The sequence below is a fragment of the Oncorhynchus mykiss genome, chromosome 5, assembly GCF_013265735.2.
Source record: "Oncorhynchus mykiss isolate Arlee chromosome 5, USDA_OmykA_1.1, whole genome shotgun sequence".
NCBI classification, from domain to species: domain Eukaryota; kingdom Metazoa; phylum Chordata; class Actinopteri; order Salmoniformes; family Salmonidae; genus Oncorhynchus; species Oncorhynchus mykiss.
In genome coordinates, this window is record NC_048569.1 from 54924876 (window position 1) to 54938169 (window position 13294).

The following is a 13294-nucleotide window of genomic DNA, read 5'->3' on the forward strand; positions in this document are numbered from 1 at the left end:
TTACAATGACGGCCTACCCCGTCCAAAACCCTAACCCGGGTGACGTTGGGCCAATTGTGTGTCGCCCTATGGGACTCCCAATCACAGCTGTACTGTACACACACAGGCTTATTTTATTAGTAGTTTACGATACATTCTTGGTTAAACTTATTTGATTGAGTTCTGTTATAATCTGTTTTATTATCTCTAATTAGTTTATACTGTCCTATTCAGCGGTGGTGTCATTTAACAGATTACTTTGCTGTAATTTGTGTGGTAAATTTCTAATATTTCTCTTTTTTTATTTCACTTAGTGTGAAAGGAGAAAAAAGAAAGAAGAAACCCGAAACACTGCTCTTGATAGCGTTACTACTATTCAATAAGCTTTACGTATCGGCCTCACGGCCTTCGTCAGAGCTTTTACTTAGTGTGAAAGGGAAAGGCTTGTCATAGCATGGCAAGGCTTGACAATGCACAGCATTTTTGTAAATCTAACATTCATTTCATAATTGATTATTGGCAATTATTTATTGACCGTAGCTTCTGTTTAAACTCTGGATTTCATGAGAAACTTTTCTCGTTTCTGAGCCCTCACGACCAAGAGATATGGAGACGCTGACACCCAGTGGATGTTGTGGGTCACTGCATGGAGACTTTTACCCGTGATTACATGAAAACCTCTTCACTGCAGCTGTGAGATACAGAATTCATGATTTTGAAATATGCACTTTGATGATCAATATTCAACATGTATTTGATTGCGTGGAGGTCTATTTTTGTTTAATTGGTTGCAAACCTGTTATAATCGTTGTGTAAAACACAGTACGTAACATGTCGCGGCCAATTACAATTGGATCGTTTATTCACAGCAACATACCAAGCGGGTAAGCGGGTAAGTGTCTTCCCTACATGACATGCACTTCAGAGAGAAAGGCCTGCTCTCTCTCTCTGCCGGTCCCTCCCTTTCTCTCATGCTGCCGGCCTGGAGCGGCACTGCAGGAGGGTCCACTGAATGCAGCCAGTGTGTGACCAGGTAACTTTAAACTACAGAGAACTCTTCCTCTGGGTGGCGTCCATAGCATCGTTAGACCATTAGGGAACAAACAAGCCTCACCCTTTTACTGTGGAAGGGAGCTGGTGAACAAGAACATTTCTGCGAAACATGCTGAATTTGATTACTCACGGCTGTTGTCTCTTTAATTCGTCTCCTTTGTAGATTTGTGACACTTGCTTGTGTACGTGTGGCACCACGCGATACACTTCTGCGGGCCAAAATTGATGGATTTGCTTATGACTTGACAATGACAGTGAAAGGATATGTTTTTGAGAAATGACAAAGGAGAGAGCGAGAGACTAGACTGCATGCCAAGAGGCCCGCTGTGTCCGCTTCCCCTGCTCTGGCTCTGTGGGATAATAAGAGGGTTTGTTTTCCCAGAGCTCCCACATGAGGGCTGGGCCTCGTTGGCTAAGGGGGACGGGCTGCCTTCCTACAGAATAAGTAGGCAGAGGGAGAGAATGAGGAGTGGCAGAGAGGGAACCTCCTTTGTCGATTTATAGGTCTTCCATGCACACATATACACACACACACACACATAGATAGACACACACAGACAGCAGGGGCCTCTCAGACAAAGTCAGGATGTGACATCACTCACAGGAAGAGAAGCCAAACAACTTTTTGACTTGTACTTTTTTGTCTGCGCTGCTGTCGCTGGCTTCTCAGTGAAGTTGGAGCCTCGAGGTCTGTTGGTAGCTGGGAAGGAGGGAGTATCTGTAGGAACCGGAGAGGGACAGATCTGCCTGGATCGTTGTCCACATTCCCAAGTCGTCCACATTGGGAGCCCCGCCAGGTACTGTGGGGGAAACTTCTCCCCTTTTTTTATGTCTCTGTTGATCTCCTTGTATCTCTTCTCACTCTTTCACTTTGATGCATATAACTGGATCCAACTGTGTTTGGTCCATTGCATTAGCGACTCTTTTCTCTCCCACATATGTGTGTAGGATCTAGAAAGAGCTGCTGTTATTCTCCACTGTCCGAAGGAAATTCCATGGAAAACTCAGTAAAGTGAGCAGTGTGCACAGTGGGTCTGGTCCGCCATCCCCCGTACGTGATCAGACATGCACCAGTCTGTAATTGGAGAGGCATGTGGAGACTGAGAAGCAGTGAAGTCAACAAAGCGAATGTATCCCAATCCCTTGGCCTGTATAGAAATGTATCCTCTGTGCACTGCGACTGTTAAATACAGTAGTACTCTGAGGTGTACGGTCCATGACTGTTATTCACATCTGTGCATCTGAAAGTTAGATACCATAACTAATGGAGTGTAGTAGCCATCACTAAATCAGCCAACTATCCAGTTGTGGACCAGCACATATTTTCTGGTCATTCTCCAATGGACTACAAACTCAGTGCTTTCCCAATGTTGAATGCCTGTATTATCGCCAATAGAAATTCACCAGTAGAGCTAATACAGTGGGGCAAAAAAGTATTTAGTTAGCCTCCAATTGTGCAAGTTCTCCCACTTAAAAAGATGAGAGAGGCCTGTAATTTTCATCATAGGTACACTTCAACTGACACACAAAATGAGAAAAGAAAATCCAGAAAATCACATTGTAGGATATTTAATGAATTTATTTGCAAATTATGGTGGAAAATAAGTAGTTGGTCAATAGCAAAAGTTTATCTCAATACTTTGTTATATACCCTTTGTTGGCAATGACAGAGGTCAAACGTTTTCTGTAAGTTTTCACACACTGTTTTTCACACACTGTTGCTGGTATTTTGGTCCATTCCTCCATGCAGATCTCCTCTAGAGCAGTGAAGTTTTCACACACAAGGTTTTCACACACTGTTGCTGGTATTTTGGTCCATTCCTCCATGCAGATCTCCTCTAGAGCAGTGATGTTTTGGAGCTGTTGCTGGGCAACACGGACTTTCAACTCCCTCCAAAGATTTTCTATTGGGTTGAGATCTGGAGACTGGCTAGGCCACTCCAGGTCCTTGAAATGCTTCTTACGAAGCCACTCCTTCGTTGCCCGGGCGGTGTGTTTGGGATCATTGTCATGCTGAAAGACCCAGCCACATTTCATCTTCAATGCCCTTGCTGATGGAAGGAGGTTTTCACTCAAAATCTCACGATACATGGCCCCATTCATTCTTTCCTTTACACGGATCAGTCGTTCTGGTCCCTTTGCAGAAAAACAGCCCCAAAGCATGATGTTTTCACCCCCATGCTTCACAGTAGGTATGGTGTTCTTTGGATGCAACTCAGCATTCTTTGTCCTCCAAACACGACGAGTTGAGTTTTTACCAAAAAGCTCTATTTTGGTTTCATCTGACCACATGACATTCTCCCAATCTTCTTCTGGATCATCCAAATGCTCTCTAGCAAACTTCAGACGGGCCTGGACATGTACTGGCTTAAGCAGGGGGACATGTCTGGCACTGCAGGATTTGAGTCCCTGGCGACGTAGTGTGTTACTGATGGTAGGCTTTGTTACTTTGGTCCCAGCTCTCTGCAGGTCATTCACTAGGTCCCCCCGTGTGGTTCTGGGATTTTTGCTCACCTTTCTTGTGATCATTTTGACCCCACGGGGTGAGATCTTGCGTGGAGCCCCAGATCGAGGGAGATTATCAGTAGTCTTGTATGTCTTCCATTTCCTAATAATTGCTCCCACAGTTGATTTCTTCAAACCAAGCTGCTTACCTATTGCAGATTCAGTCTTCCCAGCCTGGTGCAGGTCTACAATTTTGTTTCTGGTGTCCTATGACAGCTCTTTGGTCTTGGCCATAGTGGAGTTTGGAGTGTGACTGTTTGAGGTTGTGGACAGGTGTCTTTTATACTGATAACAATTTCAAACAGGTGCCATTAATACAGGTAACGAGTGGAGGACAGACGAGCCTCTTAAATAAGAAGTTACAGGTCTGTGAGAGCCAGAAATCTTGCTTGTTTATAGTTGACCAAATACTTATTTTCCACCATAATTTGCAAATAAATTCATTAAAGATCCTACAATGTGATTTTCTGGATTTTTTTTACTAATTTTGTCTGTCATAGTTGAAGTGTACCTATGATGAAAATTACAGGCCTCTCTCATCTTTTTAAGTAGGAGAACTTGCACAATTGTTGGCTGACTAAATACTGTTTTGCCCCACTGTAGATGTAAAGTACTGAGGAAGAGGAGGATCCTGTTCACACCACACGTACTGTGTACAAACACCATGCGTATGTGGAGGAAGCTGTCAAGAAGATGGATGACACTCTCCTCCTGAACAGTCTAGGGCCCCTCATTCCTACACGTCTCGAGAGTAGGACGCTGATCGAGAATCAGTTCTGCCTTTAGGCTCATAATGAAAAAGATTGTATGGAGAGGGGGGACCAGATCCTAGGTCAGCACTCCGACTCTGAGACGCTTTATAAATACAGGCCACGAGGAGTGAAAGAGGAAGCTCTTTGTCAAACTTCTACTAAAGTCTAACGCCTCTGTCAGACCGACAACGTCATTGCATCAATACTGTAATAAATTCTGCAGTCAAACTTTTTTCATTATGTAATCAAACATTTTAGTGGATATGAATGCAAGAAAAGTTCAACATTCACCTTTTGCTTACTAGTTCTGTCAAGTCAATGCATACAATTGTGTGCATATCTTGTATAAATCCAATGTATGCACGACCCAGAACACAGAACGCACTGCAACTGCCTCTGCAACACAATACTGCAAGGCAAACTGAGCTTTCCATTGGAAATGAATGTACTTCTAGTGCAGCAAAACCCAATGACGCTATTGGTCTAATCGAGGCGTAATAGCAAAACGACAGTAAAACTACACTAAACCAAGTGTAATGCAACATTTCTACTTGCACTCATTCTGCATGACTCTGTAGATTTCAGACTCAGAGCACATGAATAAGCTTAACTTATATAGAAAGAAAAATATTTCCCACTTAAACCACACACGTTGCACCATAACAAAACCAGGAACTGTTGAGAGCAGCTGTGTGAAATGGAACGTGGGACACAAATGTGGATACAGTCACGTACAGTCATAAGGGCACGAGACATATGTGTCATATAGAATGAAAGAAGAAGCTATTTTAAAAGAAGCTTCAGAAGCATTTTAGAACAGCATACTGTCTCTAGTTTATTCAGCGTATAATATTTGGAACAAATACCTGCATGACTTATTGACAGCTGTAAAGCTTGCCTTGACTTTTCAGAGCACTCCACATGAAAGTCATGGAAACTCAGTCAAGTTCAGATCCTTCTTAACCATGGAGCTGAGTAGCCAGTAGCCTGCCCTGTAACTGAACTAGTTTGCTGGGGAGTTCTCGGTAAGATCTGATCCACCACGAGTTATTCTCTTCTCTCTGGTGCGCTTGACTTGATTGATATACGGGTTGTTGTGATGACTCATCCCTCGAAATGACTACCCCCCCCCCTACTCCTTCATCCCCCCTTTTTCATACGATACCCTGATACGGACAATCGTTTGTTATTAACCCTTATGATTAAAAAAACAAAAGCAATTTAGTCTAATAGATTTTGTCCCTCTGCAACATTCACTGTCTGAAAGGAAAATGTCAAACCCATTCAGGCTGTTTGATCCTTAACTAGTCCAGGACACTGCGAAATTATCTCCTCATGGTCTGCCAGATGGTTAATAGCTAATAATGACTCGATGTATGACGCCATTACAGTAATTATCTACTGTGCTATTGTCCATCCCTACAGGGGAGTAGACCTCCGTCAATATTGTATCAGGTCAATGGTGAAGGTGTTAGACAACTCATGGTGCTACAATTGAACTTGAGGCAGTGTAGCTGCGCTGCGCAAGTGGATTTTCTCCAATGGAGTTGTATGACCAGTGAGAGGTAGTGTTCTGCATAGTTAATGTTGAGCATGTGGGTGGTGGCTTTTAAGTGGAAAGTTCAAAGTGTCTCACGTACAGACGACGTAAAGAACCCTTTCACCACGCTTCCTCTTAGCGAAGTGAAGCACGCTCTTCATTTACACAATTACCTTTGGCCATCCCCTCTGATCTGATTTCAGTATTAGATCACACTGGGCCTATTTCAAGGACACTGTGGTTGTTGGTCTTGTGACATTCAACGCATAGTGGCCGCCAGAAAATAAAAGGTCACCAGAAATGAATTCCGCAAATGGATTCTTCTCACCTCATATTTGGGGTCATATTTTCTGTTCCGAGCAGTTTCACAATCCCTACATGCTTTGCTCATCAAGTCCTTCAAGATATGCCCTTTGTAAACAAGCTTACAGTATTGTTTCTACTCTGCTGTTTTCATTTCCTGATTTCTATCATGCTGCCTGATAACATTGTGAACGAGCTGAGCATCTCTAACCTCTCATGACCTATTTTGTTTCCTCTATGTCTCAGAGAGGGGTCCCTCCATTCTCAATCATCCCCAATGTAGAGGTCACTGCCCTCTGAATAGAACAACTCCACAGCGACCTGCAACCTAAACAAACGTATGTTAGTGAAACCTGTCCAATCCATGCTCAGGAAGGCCACACCATAGAGTCCACCATTAAGACAATGGCGCTCTGTCTCGGACAAGTCTTCAGCAAAGACAAAACGTTTAGGCCTCGGAAGCGCTTTGAGCCTGGCACACAGCGCTTTGAGCTGTACAAGAAGGCCCAGGCCTCTCTGAAGTCAGGCCTGGACCTGAGGAAAGTGGTCCAGCTTCCAGAAGGAGAGAACATCAACGACTGGATCGCCGTGCACGTGGTGGACTTCTTCAACCGGATCAACCTGATCTACGGCACGGTCAGCGAGTTCTGCACTGAGCGCACCTGCCCCATCATGTCGGGGGGCCTGCGCTACGAGTACCGGTGGCAGGACGGAGACGACTACAAGAAACCCACCAAGCTGCCCGCCTTGAAGTACATGAACCTTCTGATGGACTGGATAGAGACGAACATCAACAACGAGAACATCTTCCCCACGAGAGTAGGTGTGTAAGGCAGTGGTTCCAAACTAGGATAGTGAATGCACCTGTGATGTGGCTTAATACCCACTCTCTCTGACAGTATCTTTAATGGATCTAGAAAGGTTCAAAGAAAGGTTAACGAGATAGGTTAATTACACAATGAGGGTGGCAGAGTGTGAATTATGGGGGGCCAGTGTGAGCTAAGCTCCCATGAATGAGACATGAGCTCCTCTAAATGCAACAAAAGTCAAACTTTGGGGGGGGGGGGGTCTCTAAATATTGATAATTTGACCAAGACGGGCCGACAGCAAGATGCCCTGGCCGCAAGACGCATCAGTGTCACTGGAGAAAGCATCCGAGTGAGTAAAACAGCGCCCCTCTGTCTCAGTATGTGTAGCCCATGTATCTGATGCTGTCTGGTCAAAAAGAGTACGATGCTTTCTCCGGTGAGATAGATTCAGACATTTGCGAATTGAAGGAAAATGATGAAATATCATTTCATAATTAAAAAAAATGTGTTTATAGTTTTTTGGGGAACCACAGATTCCCTCGGCATCCATGACTGCACACCACTATATTAGGCCTAATGACAATCGCCAAATGTCATTAAATTTATGGTGTTTGTAACAGATGTATTTTTCCATTCATCAAATAGCAAGTGTACAGTGTGCACGGTTTGGATGCTGGGATCATTTTTGGAGTAGACAAATGTGCGCAGCTGCAGTTAGCCTACTTCTTGAAGTGATTTATTTGACAATCAGATGAAAACATCAAGACTGGTTGTGTTCATGCCACATTAAAATTTAATAAAATTATTTTTTTTACTGTTAAATGACATCTTTACTGTTAGGCCCATAAAAAAAAAATCCCAAGTGAGGCTCCCCCGAATGTCACGGTATAATTTACACTCTGGGGGGTGGCATTTGGAAGAAATTGAATGGGCTACTCTGAGTCTATTGTTCATTGTCAAAGGGTTGTTATCAAGCTCTGTTTGAGGAGGGAGATTATGTGCATGAACAATCTATTAAATTAACATGTAATTGCGTTGCGGGCTGCCGAGAGAAATTTGACAGTATACGATCTACCTACAGTATAGGATATTGATGTCCAGTGTGATTTGAATGATCTCCAATGGAAACGAATGTGACAGCTTTAATGCTAAGTGAGATGTAATTATGAAACATAATAGAACATAATTATGGAACATAATGCCATTCTGATAGTTACAAATAGATTTTCATTAATGCATCCAGGGTTGGTCTCTAAAATGAATCGAATGGGGTGGCAGTCTTCCTCACTGACAGTTCTATCCTCTTTGGTCCCAGGTGTTCCTTTCCCTAAGAACTTCCAGCAGGTGTGTAAGAAGATCCTGAGTCGTCTCTTCCGGGTCTTTGTGCACGTCTACATCCACCACTTTGACAGCATCTGCAGTATGGGCGCTGAGGCCCACATCAATACCTGCTACAAACACTACTATTATTTCATCTCTGAGTTCAGCCTCATCGAGCACTCTGAACTGGAGCCCCTGGTGAGAAAGGAGGTGTGGGGGTGAATGGAGGGGGAGGGGGGTTCAAAAGTAGTGCACTAAATATGGAATAGGGTGCTATTTGGGATGTATCCTTAGATAGAGCTTGGGTGGAAGGTTCCATTTCTATGTCCTGTAAGTTCATATTTAGGACAGGGGTAGAAGGGTGTCTGGATATGAATGTATGAGGGCGTATCCCTCCCATTACTATCATAAAGACTGACTAGTTTTGCCGTGGCCCAATAAGGGAGGAGCTTACATTTTCCTCCATAAAACGAAGGCAGTGTATTGTCTGCGTTATTTCACACCACAACAGAACATGTTGTTTTGAGTGTCTGCGCAAACCACATAAACTGGGTGATTATACAGAATCAACTCTGGGCATAGAGCATATTACTAAATCACAGCCCAGTATAAAATAATTATACGATAGCAGTGTGTCTTTCATTTTCCCTTTGGCACAGTCATTGGAATTAATGATGCACCACTTATTTCCCCAGTTTGCATCATAAAAAAACTTGTTAAACTCTTTGTAAGAAATCTGGTTTGCTTTATATAACCATCATAAGTGAAATTGCAGTCTAGCCAGCCATAACTGAGAATCATGTCACGTTCAAGTTGTTTTCTCTAGTGCAGAGAGCTTCGTTACATCTGAACAGATGGAGGTAGGCGCTCCGAGGTACAATAAAATGCCTCTGTTATCATCATTATAAAGGACAGGCTTTACGTCCCCTCCTGGTGAAAAAGTAATGAGACTGTATCAACAACATAATCTGGGGGGAAATAAGCTTTTGGATGACTAGAGGTAAGATGGGAACAGCCGAGTGACTTCTCATCAGATGATGACTGTATTGTAGCCTATCTGTTGGAATATATTCGTGGCCTCATACAGCCTGACGGTAGGTGTGTAGCATTGTCGGTTACGATAAATTAAGCCTGGGGCCATCTACCGGTCATTTGTCAACATCATATGAATTGCTTGTCTCTCCTCTCTTCTCTTTACCCGCAGAGAGCAATGACAGAGAAGATCTGTAACTAAACCACTTGGACAATGGAGTGTACATCATTTCAAAAAATTCCCCGGAGCCCTTCAAGAGACCCACTGCTTCCAAACACTCAAACCAAAGGACAGTTGAATGGATTTTGAGTGGATTTGAAGAACTTAAGTGTTATCCATCAAGCATTAGAACGTTTATTCACATTTTCAGCCAATAGGCTATATGTTTTTATGAAAAAGGACTGTTCTGCTTCTTAGATTTTGTGCTGTGACATGCAGCATTTCAGTATTTTGTGTTTTATTTGAGTAACTGTTCTAGCTCCGTTTTACTAAACATGAATATGTTTTTCTTGTGCATGTTCTTGACATCATTAACTTCCAAAATGTGCTTGCGGTTTCGAGGTGTTTGAGCCATTTTGTGATGGACAGAAGGCGACATCACAAGACCCCTCTCCAGTATTTAGCATTTTGTGACAAGTACGTGTCCAATGTGTCCCAGCCAGAGGCAACAGAGTTAAGGACTTTGAAAAACAGACATTTTGTGAGGTGTCTGGGTAAGTACAGGGTGACAACCGGAAGCAATACTTGTGAAATATTGACTTCATTTTCATTTACCAAAACTAGTTCAACTGGGATTACTCTGGGAGACTAATCTGATTGAGATGTGTAACTGATTCAATTGCCAAGTGTTAGGACAAGTAAGTTCACCCACTACAATTGGTGTTTTTGTTGCATGCCCTGTTCATTTGCATTTTATTATTATGGAAATGTTTTAGCTGTGATCAAACTAAATATCAGACATAGGATATTTTCATTCAGACGATGACCAATTAAAACCTGCCTCATTGCTTTTGTAAAACCTTAAAGTAACTGTCCAGTGTTTCCAGATTTCTATGAAATGAATTACAATATGAGTGAAATAGTTTTTCTTCCAAAAAAAATGGTAATTAAGTATGTTATAAAGCAGCTTTTCTGTGTTGCAGTGGTGTGGGCTTACCTCAACAACAGAATGGTGTGGGCTTACCCCAACAACAGAATGGTGTGGGCTTACCTCAACAACAGAATGGTGTGGGCTTACCTCAACAACAGAATGGTGTGGGCATACCCCAACAACAGAATGGTGTGGGCATACCCCAACAACAGAATGGTGTGGGCTTACCTCAACAACAGAATGGTGTGGGCTTACCTCAACAACAGAATGGTGTGGGCTTACCTCAACAACAGAATGGTGTGGGCTTACCCGAACAACAGAATGGTGTGGGTTTACCCCAACAACAGAATGGTGTGGGATTACCCCAACAACAGAATGGTGTGGGCTTACCCCAACAACAGAATGGTGTGAGCTTACCCCAACAACAGAATGGTGTGGGCTTACCCCAACAACAGAATGGTGTGGGCGTACCCCAACAACAGAATGGTGTGGGCTTACCCCAACAACAGAATGGTGTGGGCGTACCCCAACAACAGAATGGTGTGGGCTTACCCCAACAACAGAATGGTGTGGACTTACCCCAACAACAAAATGGTGTGGGCTTACCCCAACAACAGAATGGTGTGGGCTTACCTCAACAACAGAATGGTGTGGGCTTACCTCAACAACAGAATGGTGTGGGCATACCCCAACAACAGAATGGTGTGGGCTTACCCCAACAACAGAATGGTGTGGGCTTACCTCAACAACAGAATGGTGTGGGCTTACCTCAACAACAGAATGGTGTGGGCTTACCTCAACAACAGAATGGTGTGGGCTTACCCGAACAACAGAATGGTGTGGGTTTACCCCAACAACAGAATGGTGTGGGATTACCCCAACAACAGAATGGTGTGGGCTTACCCCAACAACAGAATGGTGTGAGCTTACCCCAACAACAGAATGGTGTGGGCTTACCCCAACAACAGAATGGTGTGGGCGTACCCCAACAACAGAATGGTGTGGGCTTACCCCAACAACAGAATGGTGTGGGCGTACCCCAACAACAGAATGGTGTGGGCTTACCCCAACAACAGAATGGTGTGGACTTACCCCAACAACAAAATGGTGTGGGCTTACCCCAACAACAGAATGGAGTGGGCGTATACCGTTCAAAAAAATCTTAACACAAGTAGACCACTCATTGGTCAGCTCATTCTCCTCAGGAGAATAACATCATCCTGTATTTGGAATAGTATTTGGAACAGTCTATTTGAGATACAAGTTTGAGGTGTTTAAAAAAACGAACATTTTAATGCTTTGGCTACAAATAAGAGCATAGGATTGAGAATGAGTTAACAGAATTTTCACTGGGCAGTTACTTTAAACAACTTTGCCATTCTCTCTCTGTGTGTGTGTGTGTGTGTGTGTGTGTGTGTGTGTGTGTGTGTGTGTGTGTGTGTGTGTGTGTGTGTGTGTGTGTGTGTGTGTGTGTGTGTCTGTGTGTGTGTTCGTTTTGAGGGCAGCTATTTGATATTAAAATACTAATATGACTCATGGATATAACTAATAGGACGTCCTATTTATAGAGCTAGACTATTATAGGGCATGGGGCCCTATAATAATATGGATATACTCCATATTTGGCCCCTGGGGGGCATGGCAACCATTTTTCAAAAGGCATGCAGATTGTAACAATATTTTGGAAATCTGTTTTAAGATAAATGCTCCAAATTTGGCACAGAGGTAGATTTCTGGACCCTTAAAATATTAAGATATGGAGCCAGCCCACATATGCAGCAATTAAAAGACAGATTTATGTAGCCTGAAAATATTTATTTCTGGAGCCACCACAGATTTGACCCCTGGGGACAGTTACTTTAAACAACTTTGCGATTCTCTCTGTGTGTGCGTGTGCGTGTGCGTGTGTGTGTGTGTGTGTGTGTGTGTGTGTGGCCCCTGTCAGTAATAAAATGTTAGAGTTCTGAAGGCCTTTTTTGAGATAAACACATCAAATTTGGCACAGAGGTAACTTTATTTAGCCTAAAAAGATTTAGATATGGAGTCATCACATATATGTGGTGGCCATCTTACAAAATGGCCACTGTCAGTAATACACTGTTAGAGTTCTGAAGGCCTTTTTTGACATAGACGCACCAAATTTGGCACAGAAGTTGATTCATGTACCCTGACAAGATTTGAGTATGGAACCACTACAGATTTGGCCCCTGGGGGCCTTGGAAGTCATCTTATGAAATGGCCACAGACGGTAATACAATTTACAGTTCAGAAAGCCTGTCTTAAGATTAACAACCCAAATTTGGCACAGAGGTATATTTATGTACCCTGAAAAGATTTAGATATGGAGCGACTCCAGACTTAAGTGCATAGATGACATGTGTTTTTTTCCCACTGCCCCTGTTTCGAGACCGGTGCATGATAATGGTCCATTCTAAATCCAAACAAATCGGAGAACGCAGCAGTCATTGAGAAGAGCACAAAGCAGCACTCCAAGGCCAAGGGCATAATGGCCACTGGCTGCAAAAGGCATGGATTTTTTTTAGGGTGCATTACGGCCACACAAAGGGAATGTCGCGGTGAAATTCGAGGCATTGTGAAGTGCTTGTCAAATGTGCATGAGAGACTGATAAAGTGTGTACAGCCTGCACACAAAAAAATCTAAGCAGAGTGCATGCCATTATTAGAGTCGCTTCATGCCGCCTTACATTGTATTACAAATCAAAAAATATAGCCCAACATTTGTAGAACAACTAAAGTTACATTAATAACTCTAAATTAAGCATATAGGAGTACCTATTTCTTTGTTAACCGGTCAACACAAAATAGCTGCATGTACGCACTCCCTGAAATCGTTTGGAGAAAATATCCTTAATGTTCTATTCAGCTTTGTTCAATTATGTTCTTCATACT

General features: G+C 43.0%; 1 protein-coding gene across 1 annotated transcript; it reads left to right on the forward strand.

Annotated features, from left to right (window-relative positions):
- Nucleotides 1-1457: 1457 nt before the first annotated feature.
- Nucleotides 1458-10319, forward strand: LOC110524066 (MOB kinase activator 3C). The gene is made up of 4 exons (XM_021603378.2): nucleotides 1458-1829; nucleotides 6379-6955; nucleotides 8257-8459; nucleotides 9466-10319. The coding sequence occupies exons 2-4, from the start codon at nucleotides 6538-6540 to the stop codon at nucleotides 9493-9495; spliced, it is 651 nt and encodes a 216-aa protein (XP_021459053.1). The 5' UTR covers nucleotides 1458-1829; nucleotides 6379-6537; the 3' UTR covers nucleotides 9496-10319.
- The last annotated feature ends 2975 nt before the right edge of the window (nucleotides 10320-13294 follow it).

Bases quoted from the DNA above. Each gene is read 5' to 3' on its own strand.
- LOC110524066 (XM_021603378.2), top strand. From the start codon at position 6,538: ATGGCGCTCTGTCTCGGACAAGTCTTCAGCAAAGACAAAACGTTTAGG. The intron at 6,956-8,256 runs GTGTGTAAGGCA...CTTTGGTCCCAG, and splicing joins CATCTTCCCCACGAGAGTAG to GTGTTCCTTTCCCTAAGAAC. The intron at 8,460-9,465 runs GTGAGAAAGGAG...CTTTACCCGCAG, and splicing joins ACTCTGAACTGGAGCCCCTG to AGAGCAATGACAGAGAAGAT.